This window comes from Fusarium poae, chromosome 1 (genome assembly GCF_019609905.1).
Source record: "Fusarium poae strain DAOMC 252244 chromosome 1, whole genome shotgun sequence".
Taxonomy (NCBI): domain Eukaryota; kingdom Fungi; phylum Ascomycota; class Sordariomycetes; order Hypocreales; family Nectriaceae; genus Fusarium; species Fusarium poae.
Window position 1 is genome coordinate 539,248 of NC_058399.1, and position 24,232 is coordinate 563,479.

At 45.0% G+C, this 24,232-nt stretch overlaps 8 protein-coding genes across 8 annotated transcripts; 6 read left to right on the forward strand and 2 right to left on the reverse strand.

Annotated features, from left to right (window-relative positions):
• Positions 1-1,460: 1,460 nt before the first annotated feature.
• FPOAC1_000201 (uncharacterized protein) lies at positions 1,461-2,891 on the reverse strand (the record flags this gene model as incomplete). Its single annotated transcript, XM_044844820.1, has 4 exons — positions 1,461-1,629; positions 1,681-2,001; positions 2,051-2,534; positions 2,579-2,891. The coding sequence occupies 4 exons, from the start codon at positions 2,889-2,891 to the stop codon at positions 1,461-1,463; spliced, it is 1,287 nt and encodes a 428-aa protein (XP_044710736.1).
• An 854-nt stretch (positions 2,892-3,745) lies between these two features.
• FPOAC1_000202 (uncharacterized protein) lies at positions 3,746-5,546 on the forward strand (the record flags this gene model as incomplete). Its single annotated transcript, XM_044844821.1, has 2 exons — positions 3,746-5,223; positions 5,276-5,546. The coding sequence occupies 2 exons, from the start codon at positions 3,746-3,748 to the stop codon at positions 5,544-5,546; spliced, it is 1,749 nt and encodes a 582-aa protein (XP_044710737.1).
• A 519-nt stretch (positions 5,547-6,065) lies between these two features.
• Positions 6,066-6,461, forward strand: FPOAC1_000203 (uncharacterized protein; the record flags this gene model as incomplete). The annotated part of the gene is made up of 1 exon (XM_044844822.1): positions 6,066-6,461. One exon carries the CDS (start codon positions 6,066-6,068, stop codon positions 6,459-6,461), a length of 396 nt encoding a protein of 131 aa, XP_044710738.1.
• Positions 6,462-7,651: 1,190 nt separating this feature from the next.
• On the forward strand, positions 7,652-8,398 carry FPOAC1_000204 (uncharacterized protein; the record flags this gene model as incomplete). Its single annotated transcript, XM_044844823.1, has 1 exon — positions 7,652-8,398. The coding sequence occupies one exon, from the start codon at positions 7,652-7,654 to the stop codon at positions 8,396-8,398; it is 747 nt and encodes a 248-aa protein (XP_044710739.1).
• A 1,096-nt stretch (positions 8,399-9,494) lies between these two features.
• On the forward strand, positions 9,495-11,183 carry FPOAC1_000205 (uncharacterized protein; the record flags this gene model as incomplete). The annotated part of the gene is made up of 1 exon (XM_044844824.1): positions 9,495-11,183. The coding sequence occupies one exon, from the start codon at positions 9,495-9,497 to the stop codon at positions 11,181-11,183; it is 1,689 nt and encodes a 562-aa protein (XP_044710740.1).
• Positions 11,184-11,879: 696 nt separating this feature from the next.
• On the forward strand, positions 11,880-16,559 carry FPOAC1_000206 (uncharacterized protein; the record flags this gene model as incomplete). The annotated part of the gene is made up of 12 exons (XM_044844825.1): positions 11,880-12,408; positions 12,940-14,537; positions 14,617-14,631; positions 14,681-14,815; positions 14,872-14,961; positions 15,014-15,233; positions 15,291-15,344; positions 15,401-15,660; positions 15,716-16,060; positions 16,115-16,246; positions 16,304-16,409; positions 16,459-16,559. 12 exons carry the CDS (start codon positions 11,880-11,882, stop codon positions 16,557-16,559), a joined length of 3,585 nt encoding a protein of 1,194 aa, XP_044710741.1.
• Positions 16,560-17,746: 1,187 nt separating this feature from the next.
• On the forward strand, positions 17,747-19,027 carry FPOAC1_000207 (uncharacterized protein; the record flags this gene model as incomplete). The annotated part of the gene is made up of 5 exons (XM_044844826.1): positions 17,747-17,917; positions 17,966-18,070; positions 18,127-18,500; positions 18,548-18,615; positions 18,666-19,027. 5 exons carry the CDS (start codon positions 17,747-17,749, stop codon positions 19,025-19,027), a joined length of 1,080 nt encoding a protein of 359 aa, XP_044710742.1.
• A 455-nt stretch (positions 19,028-19,482) lies between these two features.
• Positions 19,483-23,160, reverse strand: FPOAC1_000208 (uncharacterized protein; the record flags this gene model as incomplete). The annotated part of the gene is made up of 3 exons (XM_044844827.1): positions 19,483-20,078; positions 20,130-20,370; positions 21,364-23,160. The coding sequence occupies 3 exons, from the start codon at positions 23,158-23,160 to the stop codon at positions 19,483-19,485; spliced, it is 2,634 nt and encodes an 877-aa protein (XP_044710743.1).
• Positions 23,161-24,232: the final 1,072 nt, after the last annotated feature.

Here is a 24,232-nt window from a genome sequence, read left to right on the forward strand (position 1 = left end):
ATTCGCTCGTTCCCTAGTGCATCTGGTGCAAATCTTGTTCGACATGGGCATCGTTTCAGGGCACGGTGTATTATCCACCAGGGGCTGCTTACATCTCCAGTGGGTGTGATCTGGGCGAGGTGTGGTTGTGGTCCTGAAATTTGTTTCGGACATGGTGAGTATTTTGGCGGTAATCGAAAGACTACTTGTTCTGTGTATTCGGCGTGTAAGTCTCTGATATGGAGTTTTTGAATAGATGGACTAGCGACGAAGTGACTGGAATCTTATAGACGAGAGTGTGTAGGGGGATGCAGTAAGTGTTTCCAGGTACGAAGATTGGACACAGAGTCAGAGATAAACAGGCCATGCGTGATTGCCTGGTGTGGTACCGCAAATAATCACTATCATCAATGCAAATAACTTATTCACAGTCTTGGTAGTACAAGCAAAGAGACAGATGCATTCACATAGACTTGATTAGCCTAAACTGCACCACAACCCTAAATTGTAGTCAATTGTAAAATACCTACAAGATGTAATTGAACGAGGTATCAAGCGCAACATAGATTTGAAGAAGCATGAGTCGTTAAGATTGAGCTTGTATCTTGACAGTAAAGTATCTGAGAATAACTGTTGTAGATACTCGTACACCATCTATAGCCAGATCTTGCGAAACAATCGTGCAATTTTGTTGAAGTATACGGTAGTCAATTGCCTATCGTAGCCTCTCCTAACTATCTAATCATCTACTCGATGAACCACTACAGACACCAAAATAAACCCAAAGCTCCTTTCCAGCCACCTCGCAATTGCATATCAGGTTCATCTACCTCCTTAGGCATAGCAGCGCAATGATTCCATCGCGACTTATTGCACCTGTTGCAAGTATCTACCGGCATTGGCATCTTCTCACCGCAGATTCCACCATTTTGTAGAGTCTTTATACATTCCCAGTGAGCATGACCTGGACGAACCGTGGCTGCGGGTGTTTGGGACATGATGAATGTTTTAATCGCAAAGACAATGTCGTTATTGCGTCTGTGTGTAAGTCTCCGATGTATAGTATGTGACAACGTGGACTGATGGCAGTCATCATATAGATGAGAATGTGCAGGCAGGGAAAGACACTGATGTACTGTTTGAAAAGAATTATTAGACAGATATCTACCATCTCGAACATTTGTGATTATTTAATTTGTTTCTCAACAGATTCACAGCTAAAAGGGACTTATTCACGGGGTTTGCGATACAGGAAAACACGCAGGCTCATTAGTAGAGGTGTGAATACTAGCCTAAACTATACAACAAGCCTGTGACGCAGTCAAATGTGAAATAGGTACAGAATGTGATTGAGGGAAGTATCTGGCTCAACATGGAATCACAGGAATATGAACAGCTGAAGCTAAACTCAGATATCTCTTGGTAGTATTCTATGACAGGCTGGTTATCCTGGCCACTCGCTATGGCGTCCAAAATCATATTCATGTTTGAGTGACTCCTGCAGATTCACTACGAACATAAGGCTCAAGAGGGGAAGTCTGAAGTTCAGGCGTAACACCACCATAAACTCGTTCCCATCTTTCCTTCAGCGCAGCGGGTGTCTCCCAAGCATACTCGGGGTCTCGAAGCCACAATCGAAGCAGATGTCTCCTATTTCTCATGTCAGATGTTTCACTCTCTCAGACTAAGGGTTGAACGTACTGTTGATCCTCGGTATCTCTGAAACCATCGCGAGCGTGGAAGACGGCGACGTTGTTGACATACTGAATATCTCCCTTTTGGAAATCTGTCGATACGCTGAATTTCTCACCCAAGAAGTGCAACGTGTCTAGAGCCTCAGCTTGTGCTTCGGTGATGGGCTTTAGATGGTTGCCACGGGGGAGGGCTCCGAAACCGACGTAGTAGCGGCGGGCGTACTGGAGGACGACTCTCTCTGGGGTCTTTCCATCGGCGCTGGCGGGCTGGTGATGAATCAGAGGACGTCGAGAGACCTTGTCAGTGTCATTGACGGTCTTTGTGAAACTATAACATGGTTAGCAACATGTCTAATTTTGGAATGGTCTATACTTACAGCTCTGCCTCCCAGTCCTCAGTCAGCGTGCGAATAAGATCCGGTCGAGTTTCTGCAATATAGTTGTATACGCGCCAAGCACTGGCCAAGCGGCTTGCACCTCCTTCAGCGGCAGTACCAAGAGCAAAGAGCGAAACAATATCGCCCGAGTCAGTGTGAAAGACCTGCTTGTCTGCAGTGTAGGCAGGGGATCCAATCTTGATGTTGGTTGTAGTTCGCACATCCTTGACGTGTCCAACGACTACATCAGCACGCTTGCCTTCATAGTATGCATCTTGACGGCCTCGAATGGAACCGATGTGGGAGGAGATGCCTGCGTAGATGATGATGTTCTCTTCACGAGTGTACTTGTCGACGTCTAGACCACGAAGGACAAAGAAACCGTGACCGTAGTGCAGTTCACGAGAGAGACGACGGAGCTCATCGTGAGTCTTGGGGAGAGGAAAGGTCTCTTGCGAGATGTAACCCTTTGCAATGTTGAGAGCTGACATGTTAGTATAAGTCTGGAAGAGTACTAGAGATACTTACATTTGAAATGAGCAAGGGCGTTGTCAATATCCTGAAGCTGTTCAGGTGTAAAGTTGTAGGTCCAGTTGTACGTTTGGGCAATAGTTTCTCCCTCCCAGACCAAGTCGCCCTTGAGCTCTTTGGGGAAACCTGCTGGGATCTCTTTGGTGAGAGTCTCGGTCTCAAGTCTGCGGGCGACACGTGCTTGGTACTTGTCCCAGTCAGGATGGTAAGCAATGTCCGGCTGTCCTGGTGGAGGCTGGGCAGCAGGAGTAGTGCCAAAGGTTGGGGCTGATGGGGGAGCAACGGGAGTGAGAATAGCTGCAGCGGCCATGGTTGGTGATACTTGATATTAGATAGAATTTCTTGATGAATTATGTTGATACAAGAGATATGACATCGTTTTATCTTGTATATAAGATAGTAGTTGTCTTATTTCCCCGCAAACGGATGTATGAACCCGCGGGAAGAGTTGAGATTGCGCCATCGATGATACTGTAACGCAATGGTGAAACCCCTCATACTATCAAAGCAGAGCTGACAAAGGAAGGATCAGACATGATATTAGTGGTGAAAGAGTACCCGCCAAGAAGATGATGACATTTAACCGAAATATGTGTCGGTTGCACAACCACTTCATTAGAGATATATCACGACAATACTGGGTTGTAAGCACGCCATACTCTCGACCAATGAGAGGGACTAGAATGACCAGCACCCAAGATTAGGCAAACAAGAATATAGATAGTGAACCTAAGAGTCAATAGCGGCATAAAGTATCCATAGTACTATGTAAATATCCACGGGGAGAAATAAAACGTCGGGGTGTTGTAGACATATTTGGGCGGCAGGCATCCGACACTTTATTTCCATGATTAGGTAGCGTATCCGTAGGTGGATTGGAATAGGTAATGGCGATGGTGCAACCATCGTTTCTTATCACGTACCCTTGGCATCTTGCTACTTTGCCCCCCTGGTAACACCATGCCGGTAGACAATCATGTTGGTCTTATGCTTAAACAGGTTAACGAAGCTCGATATAGAAGGTCCACAAGAAAAACCCAAGACACTGGATCTTGGCATAGGGGGCTAATACGAATAATATAAGGTGCTGATCTTGTTCCTAATTCTCACTCGTTTCATCCAGCTCATCCTCCCCTTCACTCTTCTTCTGTTTATCGACAGATCATGGGCTTCTCTTTTAATTCAAAGTCGCAGGCTACGAGCCAGGCCGTCAGCCCGGGTGAAGTCTCAGAGTCAGAGTCAGTCATCCGCGATGGTGATCTCGCCTTTGTTCGCCAGGCAGCTGGTAATGGTACTACAGGTTACCAAGAGGCTGTCGGTGCCCCCGTTGAGGCGCGTTCGCCTTTGGGATACCATGTCAACTGGCTTACCATTATCTTCCTCAACCTGAACCATATGGTCGGCACTGGTATCTTTTCGACGCCTGCTACTATTCTACGACTTACGGGTTCTATCGGTCTCGCTCTCGTGTACTGGGTCATTGGCTTCATCCTAGCCATCGCTGGTCTGGCAGTCCACATGGAATTCACCAGCTACTTTCCCAACCGCAGTGGTTCAGAGGTCGTCTGGCTTGAGCAAGGTTTTCCTCGCCCGAAACACTTCTTCCCCGTCGCCTTTGCAGTTCAGTCCGTGCTGTTGTCTTTTAGCAGCAGTAATGCAATCGTTCTGTCCAACTACCTTTGGCGTATTGTCGGACGCGCCCCGGATCCTTGGGAACTCAAGGGTGTTGCCATTGCCGCGTACACACTGGCTGTCATCACTGTCATTGCTCACAACAAATACTCCCTATGGGCCATCAACGTTTTTGGCGCTCTGAAGTTGCTTTTGCTTGTCTTCATCGCCATCTCTGGTCTTGTCATCCTTGGTGGAAATATCAGCAGCATTCCCGACCCCAATCTCAACTTCCGCCACGGTTTCGAAGGAACTACTGACAGTGGTTATAATCTGTCTCAGGCCATGGTCAATATCAGTTTTGCGTTTTCAGGCTGGCAGAATGCTTTCAGCATGGCAAACGAGATCAAGAACCCTATTCCTACCCTCAAGAAAAACGCCAGTGCTTCTCTTCTCATTGTATTTGTCTTGTACTTTATGTGCAACATCGCCTACTTCGCTGCAGTCCCCAAGGACACCTTCCTCGAGTCTAGTGAACTGGCTGCCGCTGTCTTTTTCCGAACTGCCTTTGGCAAGACTGCCGAGTCAGCTCTCAATTTCTGTGTTCTTCTCAGTTCTTTCGGAAACTTGCTTGCTGTTCTTGTCAGTCAGTCTCGTCAAATTCGAGAAATCGCTCGTCAGGGTGTGCTCCCTTGGACGGAATTCTGGGTCTCGACTAAACCTTTCGGTACACCCGTCGGCCCATATCTCTTGAAATGGGCCTTTACCTTTCTCATGATTGCCGCCCCTCCTGCAGGAGATGCCTTTCAGTTTGTGGTTTCTCTCAAGACGTACCCTGAAGCCATGTTTTACGCTGCTATGGGCGTTGGTCTTTTGCTGGTCCGCCGCCGTCGTGCTCGATCTGGTACACCGCCGTCTGACTTCCGAGCATGGTACGCTCTCGTCATTCTGTATCTCTTATCCCAGGCCTATCTTCTCATCATGCCTTGGATTCCCCCGGTCGGTGGTATTTATGGTGGAACAGTCAGTTTGTAAGTACCCTTCTATCCATTGATCCATAAACAATAACTAACCTTGTCTCAGCCTGTGGTGTACTTATATGATTGTTGGTATCGGTATTATGATTGTCTGCGGTGTTTACTATTATGTCTGGATGAAGCTTCTTCCTCGCTTGGGTAATTATCACATTCGGTCTCAAGTCATCTCGGTTGATGATAATGGTGCCAACACGCATCGTCTGCTAAAAGTACCCAATGACGAGGTGGCTGAATGGGATGCTACTCACGATGATCTTGGTCGTGATTTGCCAGAGGGACAACGAGTCACCACAGAGATCAGCAACACATCAAAGTAGAATTTGGAGACGGTATTTACCCTACAAGCATTGGTTGAATATATTGATCACTAGTTGTTTCAGATGACTAAGCTGTTGAGTAGCGTCATGAAGTCATCAACATGAGTGAAGTGGAATGAATTGATACCAAGAGAATCACCCTAGTCTCGAGAAAGAAAAACCTACAATTGTCTTGACCAACTGAAATTAATTTATGTTTCAATTGAAGCCGGCATGTCTAATTAATACCAACCTCTCCACTGTCGTCTGCGCCATCCCGTCATCATGGTTAAAAGTCATTCCGTCATAGACTCAGACTACATATCAACTACGACTTCCCGCGCCATGGAAGTGGAGAAGTGAATAAACATAAATACACAACTTCTGATGTCACTACTACTCTCATCAAACATAAGAATTAAATTGTATCAAATTCATCAACAAAGGTCATCCTCCGCATTCACCCTAACATCAGTCTCTCATTTCAAGATCCCACAACCTACCCATACCTCAAACACTACCTAATCTACAATATACAACATGTCGAAAGCAATTGAAGCCCAAAAGCGTCGCGCCATGGTCCCCGCTATTGCCGGACTCTCACTACTCGGCTTCGGCGTCTACTACTTGGGAAGAAAACCAGCAGAGGACTTCAACGTAACTGGATCCAACGGTGTGATTGGAGCCGGAGGTGCAAGCAAAGGAAATGTGAGCACATCTCTGCAAGAGACATTCGGAACGGGTGGTTCAACAGCTGGCACAACAACCGACTATGAGACCAAAGATACGCGCGCAGTAAGCAACATGACGGGTATCTACACCAAGAGGGAAGCTGGCAAAGAGGAGGGAAGGCAATTCCGTAACCCGCTGGTGCCAAAGGGAGAGAGCAAGAAGCAGGAGGATATCGTTGGCGTTACTGGGTCACCTGGAAAATAAGTGAGTTTTGGGGGGCAATGCAGGAGTTTATTATCTGCAAAATTGAATATTGGGAATTCCGATAATGACATTGACATTGTGCATGGCAATTATAACAGCTATGACCTATCCCATCCGCCTCCTCTCAATCGTGACCGCGAGTTCAAGATGCTTACCAATACCTCCAAAATTCTCTGCCGTCGTCGACATATTTAAATTCAAGTTCACCAATCGTACGACCTCTTCTTATGGCATCCGCACCCGCATCACGTTGTCTGCTACAGCCACGACAATATTCGTTCTTCATGCGGTTTACGGTACCGCAGAAACTATAACTTTTTGGTTCAGATGAAGCAATTCCTCTTATATACCCTAGCTGCCGTGCTTCTGCTCTTAACTCTGCTGCAGTTAGAATTTTCTCTTCATTACAGCGCCATTCTGTATGATGAATTTCAGGCTGGAGTGGCATGTTTGCGGTTAATTAAAAACTGCAGTAGGATTGCAATATTGGGACGGTTGGTGATAGCTTTGTTGTGACTGGCTAGTGACGTTTGTTTGACGGGATATCCGTTGAAGTATAGAGGACCACTCTAGGTAAGTATCGCTCTTTGTGATTTAATATCATGTTCTTCTTCGACTTATACCAATTTGCCAACGAGAATTCGCAAGCGCTCCTGTCTCAGGAGGGAGTGAATCATGTTGAAAATGCTTGAATCGATGTTTGATATTGACAGCTACCCATTATCAGAATACCTAGTCCACCATACTGGAAACTGTGACGAGGTGAAAACATAGCATCTGCAAGTGTGATTAAGATGTCTACTGGGAATATCAAGTCTCCCATTCACAACTGTGTCATGTTATAGGAGCTGGGTACCTAGAGCGTGACATCTGTACTATCAGTCTTGGCCTGAATACTGCCGTCCCTGACCACTCTAGGCACCGCTCTGGGCACAGCTAGAAAGTGCTGCTTGTACGTACTTCTATCTTCTCATATCATCAACAGCCTTTGCGCACTTAGCCATATCTATACCATCGAATCTACACCTTCTCAACCATCTCGTCTAGATTACCACTCTCCATCATGGTCCGAAAAAAAGACGGAAGCCCGAAAACGTACGGGTGGTAAATGCCCACGTTCTTTAGGAAGCAAAGGCCCACTCGTGCACCATAACAACTTCTTCAAAGACCATACTGGCAGACCTGCGCTGATGTCATGGGACTGCTGGAAAGAAGATGGCCAGATACCTCCTCTGGCCTCTTGGGTTTACTACATGGTTCACCCAGATGTACCGCAAGAATTTGACGGCTGTGCACTTCATGATAGATTGACTAATGGAGACATTGAGCGAGGTGGACCATTCCGCTACGAGTTCTTCTTCCTGCCAGGAGCCACAATGGAGGAGTGTCACGCGCACTATCTTGGGGAGATGAAGGCCCGAGGTACAATCTGGCGCCAGATTCGTAAAGTCAACAAAGCGGTGAAGCTGAAAAAGGAGGAGAACGGCGAAGAAGAAGAAGAAGAAGTAAACAGCGATACGGAATGGTTCAAAGAGAATAGTAAGAAGCGACGCAAAGGATATGAGATGGTGGTTGACTCGGACCCGGATCAAGAGTACACTGAACTTCCTGGTTTGGTCTGGCCGAAGCACGATGGTGATGTTTACTTCGTGTTTTACCGCGGATGGTTCTTTATGTATAACGATGCAGAAACCGATTGTGTAGGCGCAAACGCCGAGAAGCGTATCGTCACTCTCGTCCGGTTTGATCCTGTTCCTGATCTAGACGAAGACGGCAAAGTTGAGCCTCCTATCTCTTCGCGACCCATTCCAGTCAGGGGCGGGTCCTTTGATGACACCCTGGGTGGTTGGATGTTTAACAGGATGAGGGCAAACTGGGAGGAAGAGGCTAATGAAGCTACGTGGAATGCTCGAAAGTTGGGTTGGACTTCTTGGTAGCACTAGAAGGGAGGATGATCACTTAGATGTCATAGTATCTGCCCTTGATAGTTTTTATATTTTAGAGTGCTTCTTTTCAACATGGGAATCATATATGATTGTAATTATGGCTATCACTATGCAAAGCTTCGTTTTGCTATCCGATGCTGGAATCCAAGTTCCGACAGACTACAGAGTATGGTTGTCCACACAAATCTATAAATCCCGAACCAAAATTGAGGCATTTCATTTTTCAATGATTATTCCAGTAATCCTTTCAAACACAATAGGATCGATCTGTATTAAAGAGTATAAATAGGTTGTTCATGTCTAACAATCGCTCAAACCAACCGGTCAAGTTTAATGAGTAGCTTTACAATAACCAGACTTCAGCGGACTCAGCCAGAACATTGCAAATAAATAACTCATAGTTTGGTATTGACGTGGCCTATCGGCAGCGAGTGGCTGTTTAATGTGCGAACCAACCGCATATGCAGGACTTTGTTGTTGTTGTGAAAGACCAACTACAAGTCGCCGGCGGAAGAGTCACAATCTACTTTGGGCGATGATCGGCCTCCGGAGGCCTACCACGGCGTTCGCTGGGGCCTGGACCAGACCAAAAAAACGAAAATATGAAAGGCAGGAGTTTATAGGGAAAAGGATAAATTTACATATAGTTGCCAGAGTCTGTTGATGGGGTTTTGAAAGTTATGTCCTGCGACCACACCTAAAGGAGAGCACAATTCTCGCATCATTAGCTATCTAGAAGGGCGACATAAGATCGAGTCATCTTATCACTTCACTTATATGCCTAGACGCACCGATTCATTTGTACCAATATGTGGCTTCTCGATGCAAATTCACTACAGCTCGTTGAATTTCTCAACGAACGTCAGACACCACCTTATGCAATCCTCTCTCATACCTGGTTAGACGAGGAGGTGTCGTTTCAAGACATCAAGTCAAAAACCAGCACATTTTAGCAACTCATACAGGGTGGTCCAAGATAGAGAACTCTTGTCGTCTCGCATTGTCGTTCGGACTCAAATATGTGTGGATTGATACGTGCTGCATTGACAAGTCAGATAGCACTGACACCAATGAGGCAATAAACTCCATGTTTAGATGGTATGAACAAGCAAAAATATGCTTTGCTTACTTATCCGATGTTTCTGCGTCCGATGACCACAAGATCAAGGACTCGTCCTTTCGCCGCTCCCGTTGGTTCAAGCGAGGGTGGACGTTGCAGGAGCTGCTGGCGCCAATCGAACTTGCTTTCTACGATAAAGATTGGAAACCAATTTTGACGAGAAGCAAGGCAAGGGACCTGATTGGAGAGATCACTGGAATCAGAACGCCCTTTCTGTCCTATACACGTCAACGTGGAGGAATACGCAAAACACTCTCGACAGCCAGCGTTGCTGAAAGGATGTCCTGGATGAAAGAACGAGAGACAACAAAGCCTGAAGATATAGCCTACTGTCTGCTAGGCATATTCGACGTTAATATGCCTATGATCTATGGAGAAGGTCTCAAAGCTTTCCAAAGACTACAAGAAGAGATTATGAAAAAAAGCGATGATAGCACTTTGCTCAGTTGGGGTTATCAAGATCCAGACAGTTATTGGCGTTACCGAGAAGATTCGCTTCTTGCACCACATCCCTCTTTTTTCAGAGGCTGCGGGGACCTTGAACCCTCTCTACCGGAGGCATTCAATGCAGCCACGTTCTCAATGAACCAGCGCGGGTTGCAGATGGAGGTGCCCATTCGTGCTGACTTGACGCACGAACTACTCGTATACATGATACTGAGTTGTTCCCCTCGTTTGGAGACAGAATCCTTCCCTTATGAGACAGAATCCTCCTCCGGGAGTAGCACTTCCAAGTCCTTTGTGGCCGTCCCGCTGGTCTCAACACGTGCTTGCAGCGTGTTTCAACGAGACCCAGGGACTCAGAAGGGACAGTACTTGCGTCCCAGATGGTGCAGGCCTATACTTGTCTCTGAAAAGTTCTTGGGTCAGGCGCAGTCAACCAGCATAGTCATTCGATCATCCTCGGAGCAATTTCGCACGTTTGAATTATTACCCATTTCAATCGCGATCCCCCCAGTGCCGGTTCAGCAAGGCTACGACATACTAGGGATATACCCACCTCAGCCGATTGGAAGTAGATTGGTCTTGGTTTCTCATCAAGCTGGCTTACTGCGGAACTTGCCGGGCTCGACAAGATATGTCCCACCACCTGCTCTCGCCTCGAAAACGTCTCTACCGCTGATCTACTCTCGAGACCACCAAACAATGATCCAAATAAGAATGGAAGAGTTTGGGACCTTTCTAGTCTTGTTCGATTATCGGGCAGTTGCTTGGCGTATGGCTCAAACCCTGACTATCTGGAAGTACTCTGATATCAGTTGCCGCATTTTCAAGACGCCTGAGAATTACGGGTTGGAAGCTTTACACAGTTTGTCCATCACTCAAGATTTCACTAATCTACCAGAAGTGGATTCCATCTTCCGAGTAGATCGCTACATGTTCAAAATTGGCACCGGTGCCGATGCGTACATCGTGATTCAATTGACGAAAGATGAGAAGTTGTATCAAATTACGGACATATCTATTCATGTTACTGGTTCATCATCCAACTTCCATGAACAAAGAAGAGATGGTGCGCAAAACAGAACTGCAATTGACGCGCTAGATATGATGGAACGTTTAAAAGGAATCGGCCAGCTTAGTAGTAGGCAGACACCTTCAGGGCTTCTCGATTGTGTAAGTAAGCAGCTGGGAAGGGATTTCCCTAACCATTAGTACGATGCATAGTTTAATGAAATGAACCATCCTGTAGAAGATATTAATCATATGAAGAATTAAACTGGGCTCCTGATGGTAAATATAGTAGATTAAGTTCGCCAAGATGAAGATGATAATGGATAATATATATAAAATGGAGCTGTGTGCCAGCTGTCACTCAGTGGGGAGCCAATCTCGTGATGCTGTCCTCTTTCAGTCAAGATTAGCTTTCTCCATGGTAGTATTGTCTTCTAGGCCTAGGGCTGTAAAAAGGCTGAGCGTCTTGCAGGGATATATGCATCTGGACAGGGATTTTCTGTTTCTCTATTGGTTTGGTATAGATCATATCATGGTTTGAATACTTGACGAGCTGAAAAAATGTGGAAGACATGTATGTAAAGGACACCCTGCCCGTCAAGATGTGCTGGTACTTCCGCTCGGACAATATGCTGGTCGGTAGTTTCCGTGGCCAGAAAGTCGTGTATGTCTCAGTTGTAAGAAGTGAGGCGATAGGAAAAGAGCCAATAAAATGTCCCTAAAAGCCGCAAACACAAAATCCATTTTGGTCTCTATGAAGTGGCCGCACGACTAAATTTTATTTATACTCTTGACCGAAAGATCTAGACCTTGATGTAGTCAGGCATTCCGTTTCCTTTTTCTCATAATTTCCAGACTACCAAAACACTTTGAACCACCAAACGATAATAAACAAACATGGACGATCCTAACCATACGCCCCCTGGCACTGAAATAGAGACGAGCTCTGAATCTTTGCAGGCGGCGGCCTTCAGAGAAGCCGTCGCACAGGACAATATCGAATGGCTGAACAGTAATCTGGAACATGACAAAACTCTTCTTGACACCACATTTATGGTCCATCGTTCCATGGACGGAATCGAGGAAACATTTCACGTCAATGCTCTAGCTCTCGCGTCACTTCACGCGCAAGTTTTGGTTGTCCGTGTGTTACTGAAACATGGCGCATCTGCTGAGACGGAGATTCCGAATATGGGCGGCACCGCATTGCACATGGCTTCGATAGGTGGTAACGTTGAGATCGCCCGCTTGCTTGTTAACAAAAAAGCGGATGTCAACCAAGCTGACAGATACGGAAACACCCCTCTTCATCTGGCATCGGAATTCGGAAATTTGGATGCTGTGACTTTTCTTCTGGATATGGGAGCCCAGATTAAGGTGGTTGACAAAAAGGATAGCACCCCGTTTCACCTTGCTTGTGCGTCGGGTGCGTTGGAGGTGGCAAAGACGTTGTGGGCAAGGGGGCTACCGTCCCAGCTTTACGACAGGAACATATACTCCAACCAACCTATCCATCTGGCTGCCATTAATAATTGTCATAATGTGATGGCATGGTTGTTGAGAAAAGGGGCTTCAGCTGGTGAGCCCGGTCGGCATCGTATGAACGCCTTGCAACTTGCTTGCTGCAAAAAGAGCACGGAGACAGTCAGCGCGATTCTGGATGACGAGGATACTGATCCTTCTATTATCCATACAAAAAATCGATATCAGCTGACGCCCTTACTACTCGCTTGCCTTAACCTGTGTCCAGAAATTGTCAACACACTGCTGTGTCGGGGCGCATTGGCCTCGGATGTGGATGAAAATCAAAGTTCGTGTTACCATCAGGTTGTTAATGGTCAAAAAGACTTCTCGAAAGACCACATCGAAATCCTCCAAAGATTAGTAACTGAAGGTGCAGACATTGATCAAGAGAATCGGCAAGGGCAGTCGCCACTGTTTCTGGCTTGTGTAAAAGGGAAGGCCGATCTCGTCAAGTGTCTTCTCAACCTAGGGGCCTCGATAAATGGGAGAAAGGGAAGAAGCCCCCTGTTGCCGGCTAGCTTGGACGACGACAGCATCATCCTCGAGCATCTCCTTGAGAAAAAGCCTGATCTATCCTGCAGGAACAACCATGGAATCTCACCTTTGGCGCTCGCTTGTCGTCATGGAAAGGTTCACAATTTGAAGCTTTTAATCGCGAAAGGCGCCGACATTACAGCACGATCCAATCATAATCACACGCCTCTTTGCTTCTCTGCAACTAATGATCATGTTAAAATCATGATTGAGATTCTGAAAACGCCCACATACTATCCAACGAATTCTTTGAAAAGGAAACTTCCTAGTGAGAACGACTCCTGCCGCATCGAAATTGCTAAAGCTATGATACGTGGTTTTGGTAGCGAACTAGAAGCCGTCAAGATTACAATGATGGACAGTGCCGAATATGTTCTGTTTTGGGCCGTTCGTATGAATTGTTGGGAGGTTCTGCAAAAGTACAACGAATGCAAGCCACAGGCACACTCCTTTAGCAACCTCCAAGGGGCCAGTTGGCTTCATCTTGCATCTCAATACGGACACTGTCGACGCATCATGGAATTCTTTTCTCATTGCAATCCGCAAGATAAAACAAGGACAGGCGCAACAGCTCTTCACCTCGCGGCTGTCAATGGATCCTTGGAAACGGCCGAGTTTCTTCTCAATCTGATATCAACCCAACAAAGCAACCCGCAGAGTTTGACCGCCAAGATTGATGCGATTCTAGAGTGCGATAACTATGGAGAGTCTCCGCTAGCCCTTTCCGTGAAACGGAGCTCGGGAGCCCATAGAGACCTGGCAAGTGTATTCTGGCGGGAATTCGAGGCTCTTGGGTCACTTGATTGGAAAAGAATGGTACCGTCTCGTACAAAAGCTAGGGTTTTGGAAGCATTGGCCCAATACGAGAGACCCGGCGGTGAGAAGGTTCTCAAAAGTCTGTTGGAACAATGGAGCTCGCCAAATACCACTGTGACACCTGACACGCGCACAGCGCTCGAATGGGCCGTTGAATCAAAACAGTCTGTTGTGGTCTGGTGGCTTTTATCGAAAGGAGGCCACTCATCCAGATCTACGATGGAGAGTGCTACAAGGTTAGCGCATAGCCTCGAAGGGAAGGTAGGTCGTCTTATTCAAGACTTACTCAAGTCACCACCGCCATTGCTAGACTCTGTCGCAAATCCAAACGACGACCAGCCTCCAGCTATACCAGAACCAACACAGGACAAAGAAGAGATACCCCTCCTAACGATCGTTGATATTCACCAAAAGGGTACAGCAACCATGCCCCGATACGTCAAGGCCAACATCCACGACGTAATTTACGAGCCTGACTATATGGGTGGGCCGAGTGCTATCATAGAGCGAGCGCCAAAGACTGTGGGTCTAAGGGATCTGGAGTCTCTCAAGGTTCAAATGGAAGATGCGGAGCAGGAGGATCAAAAGGACAGAGATCATGGGGTCGAAAATCTACTCATGGATGTCACAAATCTCTGGAGCAACCCACAAAAATCCAACTATGGCGTTGAAAAACCCAAAGTTCGATGGATTCATCTCCCTGCGAATAAGGCTAGTAATGTGCTAATGCGAAAGACATATTGTGCTAACTATATCATAGCTTCATCTAATGCGGGTAAGAGTCTCTTTCCTGGTCGACATAAGTATGTTCTAATCATGTATAGGATCTTTGTACTCGACTCTCGCACGACTCGGGAAGATCAGAAATGGACCATAATGCTATCATCAGTCGTTTCAATCGAAGCTGGACCGAGCTCGCAGCTGGTGCTGGGCATTGTTACATGAAGCCGCATTGCGAGGTATGGACGCATAAAAAGCATTAATCTATCAGGAACTGACCGTCCTTCTACTATAGCATGCGAGAACAAACTCTTCACACCCTACGACTGGGTCACCCGGAAAGAGTCATCAGACCGATGAACACCATAAGCCGATGGCTTTATATGTCAGCTACTATTCGGAACATTCACTACATACGGGACTAATCTCGGTAACAGATGCCATATCTCACTTTGGGCACTGAGAGTCCTGGACAAAGTGTTCGACTGAAACAAAAGTCGGATAGCTTCAACGGGCCGCTCCATACCCGCAATACAAGGGACCTTACTCATATACCAATCACGCTAGACCAGTACTACTACGCTGTGTTGCAAGACACCTCCATCAGAGACGGCGACCAAGTGTTAACAAGGTACTTGGAGAAGTATCATCGACAATGTAAGGACGGGATCACTGGAACTCAACGTCAAACGAAAGACTAACATATGATTACAGTTGGGAAGAGGATCCTAATGATTAGTCAAGTCTGGATCTGGATCATTGACGAGGGTATAGAATATCACGTTCTTCTCAACTAGTCCAGTAGGAGACTGACATGGAGCTAGGGACAATAATCACGGCAACAGCTGAGCCTGGTGGTACAAACGTCCCCAGATTGACTAATGGAAAGAACTTCCACGATGCGGTGCTCGATCGAATGATGAATGGTGAAGGGGGGACTCGTATTTCGATGCCCACTACGGTCCACTCTGTCATGGAATTGATGCTAGGGGCAGCGACCAACGCTATCATGTCAGACTCGGTCCCCACCATGGGCAAAAAGATTACACCAATTGACGTTTTTCGAGAGTCAATCAAGGACGTTGTACGTGGTGATGACAATACAACAAATTCCGATATTAGCTAATTTGCCTGAACAGGTGAATGAAGAAGCAGAACTCTTCCAGCGATTTCTTCAAGAACTTAACCAAGACAACAACGATCAAACTCGACAGCAACAGAAACCATGGTCTTCCAAGAAAATCCCAGGGAGCTCGAATCACATTATCGACCTCGAGGCTAAGCTTCTTCGCGAAGTTCGAGATATCAGGGATGAGCTCGGCATGCTAAAGGCCCTCTCAGAGCACCAAGAAACCGTTTGGAAACAAGCGTTCGAGACTGAAGAATTGAGGGCATGTTTTCAGTATTACCATCCTTGCACGCCGACTGATGTGAAGGGAGACCTTGATACAATGGTTGCTGAAACTGACAGGGTGATCGACTCGGTGGGCTGCACTTGGCAAACTTGAACTAAGAATACATACTAACTTACATTTAAGCTCAATAGTCTTCTAGATTTGCGAACGAAACAAGCCGCTATAAAAGAAGCCGAGTATGGCAGAATCCAGACAGAAGACGCAGCGAGACAGTCCAAGAGTGTCCTGATCTTTACGATCGTGACAGTTATTTTTGTAAGTCTTGCAGAACACAGTCAGATGCTTATAGTCACCTAATGTTAAACTTGTTAGCTGCCTCTATCGTTTCTAAGTTCCCTGTTTGCCCTGGATGTCTCCAGCTTTCCTCATGAATCTGGAAGCGTCAAGTATGAGTCAGGCTGGATTTTCCCTATTCTCTGTAAGTATGCTACTTGAAAGGCACAGAAACTTGCTAACTAAGTATTCAGTTGGTGTTACAGCAATTGTGTCCATTCCGGTAACCATCTTGGCTCTAAAGGCGAGCTCTATCTCGCGTCAGTTGAAACCAGAATCGAAGTCCGAAGTCTAAAACACAAGATTGCAACAGAAATCACCCAGTATCGCTGCAAATCGTGTTAAGGGCTTCTTGATTGTATACAGGAGTGTTTGAGAAAACACTTTCTTCGCATATAGCATTAAATGCAGTTCGATCAAATAATAAATTGGCTGCCTCGATTAATAAGATGCAAGGTTCTGCAGCCTCTGTTTAATGTTACCATAACCAGTTGTTTATACTATGTGTAGTTTAACATTATGTAATACCATTGGCAAACAGACTCAGCGTTTGCTATACTCGTATGTAACATTCCTTATTTGTGTAGTAATGAAGCAAATCTATTTGCTAGATTTGATGGAGGGGTCGAACTTTATTCACTGCAATTTTAACTCTCGCCCAACACCTACTATTCTTCATCGTCTACTAATATATGGATGATATCCGAAAATGATTAGATAACCGGCCGTATACGTATTCAAAATTTAATGGAGTAAAGACGTTCCTTCCGCTATATGTTGCCACGGTTCAAACGGGTCGGGTAGTTCCAAACACAATCTAACTTCGCATGCTGATTCCATTTAAAATCTACCCGAATCCTGATTCCCCAAGGCTCCGTGTGTGTAAAGTGACCTTTCATTGACCCTGGTCTTAGGCCCCAAGGCTCCATCATGCTAAAGCCTGAACCACCCCAGCCGATTAAGAGTAATTTAATTTCCTTTTAGAATCTCCTATCAGGTCGACTCATGGTGTGAACAACCAGATTCGACAGTATATAGCCGTCCATCTTTCTGTTTTACCCCTGAATCTATTGGTATGCGGGTGATTCGACAAGAGGCAATAATAGCGGATTTAGCTGTGTGTGCTAGTCAAGCCTCATCGAAGGATCACTGATCCGTTTCAGGGTATTATAACATGGCCTTACCCAATGCGGCCATAAGAAGCGGCGACAGTTGAACTACGAGTCCATACCCTTGCTCTCTAGGCCTTTATAGTTCAATAAATAGTTGTAAAGACCGATAAGGTTCATTAGTTTTAGCACTAAAATCTGAGATGGTGGGAGATCAAAACGCGGGGAAGGATTGGCTCGCATAATGAGGCCATTGGGGAAAGGAGACAAAAATCATCAAAATGCGAGTCCTGCGCTGTCTTGTTACAGGTATTCTGGTTCTAGGTTCGTTTTGCAAATGTGGGCATGATATGCTCAATATCTCATTGTCAATATGCTTGATGAGAGCGCAACAACTGTTGACCCTAAGGGTCTGGCGCTTCTTTTGATTGGCGTGTCTATCTTCTTTCTCATTCCGACTGCTATTGTTGTTATTTTACGTTGTTTCGTTCGATGGAAATATTCCATGTTTGGGCGCGATGATGGGCTTATGCTATTCGGCTGGGTAAGTTACTATCATGACAAATGACACAGATTACTAACGATGTGAAAGTTACTACATGTCGCTTTTACTGCAGTCGGGATCCATGCTATTTATACTGGCGTGGGTACAAAGGACATCGATCTTAATGACTTTTTACAAGTTGAGGGACGAAAGGTTATTTCCAGCAACCATCAACTCTTGTTGACTCATTCTAATCAAAGTATACGCAGTGGATGTGGATCGGCGAAATGCTCTACAATTTTTCATTAATTCCTCTCAAGTGCTCCATCTGTGTCACCCTGCTACGCATCGCCGTAACGAAAGTCCACCGTACCATCGCTTGGATCATTCTCATCTTTACCCTAGTCACAACGATATTCAACTTCATTGCCGTCGCAATTGCATGCAAGCATGCTAGCAACAACTGGGATAATCGCGGACAATGTTCACTACCCCTGTTGATGAGTACAGCATACATTGGATCTGTCACCGCTGTTATATCTGATTGGGCCTGTGCTATTTTGCCTGGTTTTATGCTATACAAGTCCAACATGAGAAAGGCCACCAAGATTTCTGTTACTATCATTCTTGGGTTGGCTGCCTTGTAAGTGAATTTTCATGATATTAATATGCAGCTAACAATTCTTATAGGGCATCAATCTGTACCATCATTCGACTCCCGTACTTGAAAGGCTTCTCCCAACCTCACAACTACTTGTGTAAGTAGCCTGTATGAACTGTCGCTCGTTCACTTAACTCACACAAGCAGATAATATGGGACATATCATCCTCTGGTCCACTATTGAATCAGGGATTGGAATAGTCGCCGGCTCATTACCTGCCCTTCGCAAGCTTGCCAGCTCGCGCTTCCATTTCAGTTCATCCACAGACAGTTCCCCAGCTTATCCCACGTCTTTTTCTGGTATTAATCGTGCAGTCATCACAACCCAGGCAATGCCAGCACGGCGGAGTTATAGGGGTGAAGTTGGCGACAACTGGGAGCAACTTGATGATATTGAGGGCTCAAGTCAAAAGATTCATGTCAAGGTCGCCTTTGAAATGCATACCATCGAGAGACCGGAAGGCTCACAGGTGTCGCATGGATCTCGTGAAGATCTAGTTCACCCATGATGGAACATGATACTATACATTCATCAGACACAAAACTGCACGTTCGTATAAGGATCCACAAGTGACTGGTAAAACATGCAACCTCGGTTTTTATTTACTACAGAATTTTTGCTTATTTCTTGCCATATGTCTATGTGGACTCACTAGGTTGAGTAGGTCCAAACATAACCAAACGTCGTATAGTTTCACTAAAGCGCAATTCTTCTGAAGAAAAGTTCTGATAATTTTCCAAGTGACAAATGTGAAGCATACGCCCAATGAACTTGCATTCACCTTCAAAATCAGCAATGTCCACGTATGGATGACCGCATGCCAAGTCCCTAGTTTGTTCTTCGGTCCAGCTCGGTAGTTGCTGCTTTGGTGTAGTTTCAGGACTGGACAGAGTGTTGGTAGCGGGCAAATCTTCATAAAGTAAGTACATATTTGATTGAAGAAGCGATAAACCCACAGGTGAACTAACTGTTTGTCTTGCCGGGCCCGCCACCACTAATATTAAAGCTTGGGGAGCCTGCAAAACCGTTCGTTCCTGTCCCAGTTCCCATCACAGGTTTTGTTTGCTGCTGCTGCTGCTGTTGTTGAGGAGCAACTCGAGGTGGTTGCTGCTGCTGCTGCTGCTGTTGAGGAGCTACTGTAGGTGGTTTGCTTCCGAAAATGCTTGCCAAATTCTGTTGAGGCTGAGTCGCGCTTCCAAAATTCACAATGGCCGGGGTTGATTGAACACTGGCTTGGCCACCGACCAGACTGGCGGCTGTGCCTGGAGTTGAGCTTGCTGAATTCTGCTGTGGCTCTGGCTTTGTGACTATTGCTCCAGGAACACGCACACCTTCATTGCTAGGGACGGCATCTCCGGAGGCGGAGGAGCTAGCTCGACGTTTAACAACGCCAACTGGGGCCGCAAGGCTAAATTCAAAAGCTTTCACATTTGCAGCTGCTGGGACCGGACTGGAAGAGCCCATGATTGCTAGTCTCGAGTTCACTGCGACGTCAGTCCCTGTCTTAGATGTTGCCGGAGCAGCCAAGGATTTCGTCAAGGGCCTGGATGGGGGCAAGGCTGTTCATTTTCTGTTAGCCAAGGTAGTCGATTGTTGGAAGTCTTTCCTACCTGCGACAGTTCTGGGTCTATATTTACGGTATTTTTTTAATCCGTTTTGAAGAATTCTGATTTCTTCATTCAGAAGAGTTCGACGAGACGTCATTTCAGGACGTTCTGATGCAAGCTCCTCAAGTTGATCCTCGGTGAGGTTGTTTACCTCTGTTGGCGTAAGGATGTCTGGTAAACTGTGAACAAGACATCTCTCGATGGCCAGATTAATCACGTTGTCCGTGAACGTGCGTCTTGACATCTACATATACTTGTTAGCAGATTGTATGAACATCTTGTGTGTTAGATACTCACATCGTAGTATGTCAGCCTATTGTGTTGAATTTTATCGTGTTAAAAGCTATAGCGTTAATTATAAGCTTTTTCCTTTCTTCCTTAGAACCTTTTTTAGTCTTTTAACTTTATAGAATTCTTAATATAATAAATTCTAATTTAATAAACTTTTTATAGAATAATATTACTTTTATTAAATACCCTATAAATTATTAATAATTTATTTTCCTTATTAAAGATTATTCTAAAGATTAAAAAGTAACTTTATTTAAAGTATTTTACCTTTTAATATATTAATAATATATTTCTTTTAAATATTATAAAAGGCCTTTAAGGCCTTTTTTTCTTTATATAATAAGAATTTAAACTTTAATTTATTAACTTAATAATTAATTATATAATTAAAGGTATTATAGCTAAAAATAATAAAGATAATAATCTAATTATTATTTATATTAATAATATTTTAACCTTAAGTATTAATAAAAATATTATATTAAAAATAAATAAAGCTATTAAATAATTTTATTAAATATCTTTTTTTAAAAGTAAAATTAATTATAAAGGCTAAGCTTTTATAGATAATTCCTTAGTTTAGTATATAATTAGAATTAATAAGGACTTTAAAGTTTATTATTTTATATAGTAATTTTATTAATATTAATATTAATATTAATAAGGAAATATTTAATAATTAACTTTTAAAAGGAATAAGAGCTTTTATAGTAATTATTATAATTCTAACTTTATAAGTTATAATATATACCTTTAGATTAAACCTATATTAGTATTTAGGTTTAAAAACTATATTTTTTTATAAGTTAATTTTATATATATACTTTAGGACTTATGCCTTGAAAATCACCTAACAAAAGTAGTATGTCAGCATCATGTCAATGGTCTTGCCAGTACCAAACTCTCCCTCTCGCGAACTCTGATGAAGTGACACTGCTCCATTTACCATTCCAGGTGTAATCTTGTTCGTGGGGAATGCGTCTTTAAATAACTGTGGGTGATGAACCTGCAGCGTCTTGTAAATCTGGTTTGTGGCACGCGTTGTTGACTGTTGAGATGATGCGCGGTAAAAATCGATATCCACGGGAAGCGAATAGCCCGTAAGGTAAGGCCACAGCAGCTCGTCGATCTTTTCTTGTAGCAGCTCTTCTTTCTCTTCGAACCAGGGGTCCACGATGGTGGTCAAGATGGCCTCCGTATTAGAGTCGTTTTGTGGGGATCCTACTATACGCTGGACCAGATGATCAACAAAGGTCCTCGCAACCGACATGACAGTCTCTACATGAAACTCGGCAATACGTTTCCATGGAGCTGCTTGACTTTTGAACAGCTGCATAGCAAGGTCCGCGTTCGGAGAGCCTGGGAACTCGCGACCTTGGTTTGCAGCCGCTTTGCTCTCGAGGTTGATGCTGAGCTCTTCGATCGTGATCTTTTCGGGCTCTGGAAACTCGTAAGGATAGATTTCAAGAAACCTAGCAAGATAATCGGGAAGGTCATTTCCCTGAGACTCTTCCTCGCCTGCAACGACTATGCTCTCAGTGGACCCTCTGGTTCTCAAGATATGATCAAAAACTCGGTTGAGGTTCCTGAGCACGGCACGGAATTTCAGGACCTCGTCCTCGAGACTGCCGAAAAAAGGATCGTTGTATCGCCCATTGCATCCATCTCTGGCTAGACGTTGGAAGTCGCTGGAAATAGTGAGCATGTACGACCTCCACTCTTTGACGGTAGGTCTCGCAGTTCCAAGCCGAGCAACCTCTTCCTGCCTCTGCTTAAGCTCTGTCTCCATGATCGCAATCACTCCCGCGAGGTCATTTCGGATATGGTTGTATAAGATTCCGCGCAGCTTTGTACGGAGACTCTCGATCCCAACGTGTTCTTTAGGAATGGTACCCCAAGCATTTTTCTCGAAGAACGACTTCTCAACCTCATCACGGGTCTCGAGGCTCTTCTCATCTTCTCCTCTGTTGCGGAGGACGTGCCATCCAAGCTGCAGCTTGTATATCCGCTCTCGATTCTTCGCCAGCAGGATGTATAATTTGTCGTCCGCGGTGAATGCAAGGTCTGGTTTGGTGATGACCCCGATAGTTCTTTGTCCTTTCGGGTCTATAGCCATTGCCTTTCGGAGAGCTGCATTCTGACTCAGGTCGGTATCAGCAGAGACTACCAGAAGAATAATACTATTCTTCTGCCACATATAGCTCTCGACTAATTTATCCGCCGCTTCTCTGCCATTTGGTGACTTATCATCAGCACTTTTGTCGTACAGGGCAGGAAGATCAACGAGGGTCAATGGATAAATGTTTGGGCCCTTAATTTCAAGGCGCAAAACATCTTGGGAAAAGTCCTTTCCATCTTCCGAGATGCCCATATGCTCTTTGGCTTCTTTGATGATCTCAGGAAGATCATCCTCGTGGAACTTGGTCCGCTCGAAAACTTTGGCTGGTTTCGTTTCGTCTGCAAATCTGACGCTTGCATCTATGCGAGTTTCGTCCGCATGGTTGAGAATCAACTCCGTCGCGAATCGCGTACAAATATCTTCATCAACAGGGAATCGAATGTGGGAAATAGCTTCGAGGACCGATGATTTGCCCGCAGACTGCTCGCCCACGACGATAATCTGGGGGACGTGGACGCTTATACCGGTGTTGCAAGCACTCAGGCCATCACTAACGCTGTGCAAAGAGATGGCTTCCTTGGTAAAGAGTTGTTTGAGAATGTCATTATCAAGCGAAATGTCCATCTTGTAGTGATTGAGAAGTTGTAACAATTGAAAAACTTGCAATCCAAGTTTTTGCTCAGCTCAACTTGGGCATCAGCGTTGATGCAGCTGAAATTTGAACGAGTTCTCACCGCGAAACAGGGGTCTAGACAGGGTGGGCTGAGACCTAGCAAAACAAACAAAAACAAGTCGTGAATCGGGATGAGCCCCGTTAAAGGGGGCCAGAGGTACAAGGATCTATCTCGTTATGTTAAATATTGCCCCACCTAATGAAATTAGTTCAACGTGTCGTGTCCACAGAAAACTAACATTCTTTGTATCATGACTACAGAGTAGTCTACTCTGTACATAGTAACTACACGTCCGTTGTGTCGTTCCCTTCTACAATCTCCGAGTACCTTTGTGCTATTATTTCTACTGTTTAAAAATATTCATAACATAAATTTGAAGTTACAGCACGCAGAAAAATGGGAACTCTGCAAATATCACAAATTATTTCTTTTCAGTAACCGAGTTCTTTGTCACTTACCCTAAACTCAACTGTTAGGCTGTTCTCAGTTGGGAGGACACTTCCTCCCTTTCAGCTGCGGGTATCTGAGACAAGACCGCTGAAACATGATCGCCCCACTTCAGCCACAATGGATGATCCAGGCATACAAAACTCACTGTAGGTACCTATTCTGTATCGCGAGTAGCTTTCTTACACATCTTGAAAGGACGTTATGTTTTTGACTTTCATTACATGGCTTAACTACGGAAAGATACCGCGGGATCCCTACATTGTACCCTACTTTTCGTTCCAACTTTGCCATGCACTTGACGTCTATTACTTCCGAATCATACTTGTTGCATGCAAAGTGGCAAAATGACATGGATATGTATTGGCTATCAACTGGAGTGGGTGTCGTGCAATCATCTTTCTTCACTGCAATTTTAACCCTCTCCCAGCAACTAGTTAATGTTCGCATCATCTAAATAAACTGTTTAGATTGCGGCCAGCTAGTCGCTGCACTGCAATTTTAACCCCCGCCCGAGAGCTCAATTCCTATCTACTAAACTACCACCTCTTGTACATGATTGGCCAGTCAACTGA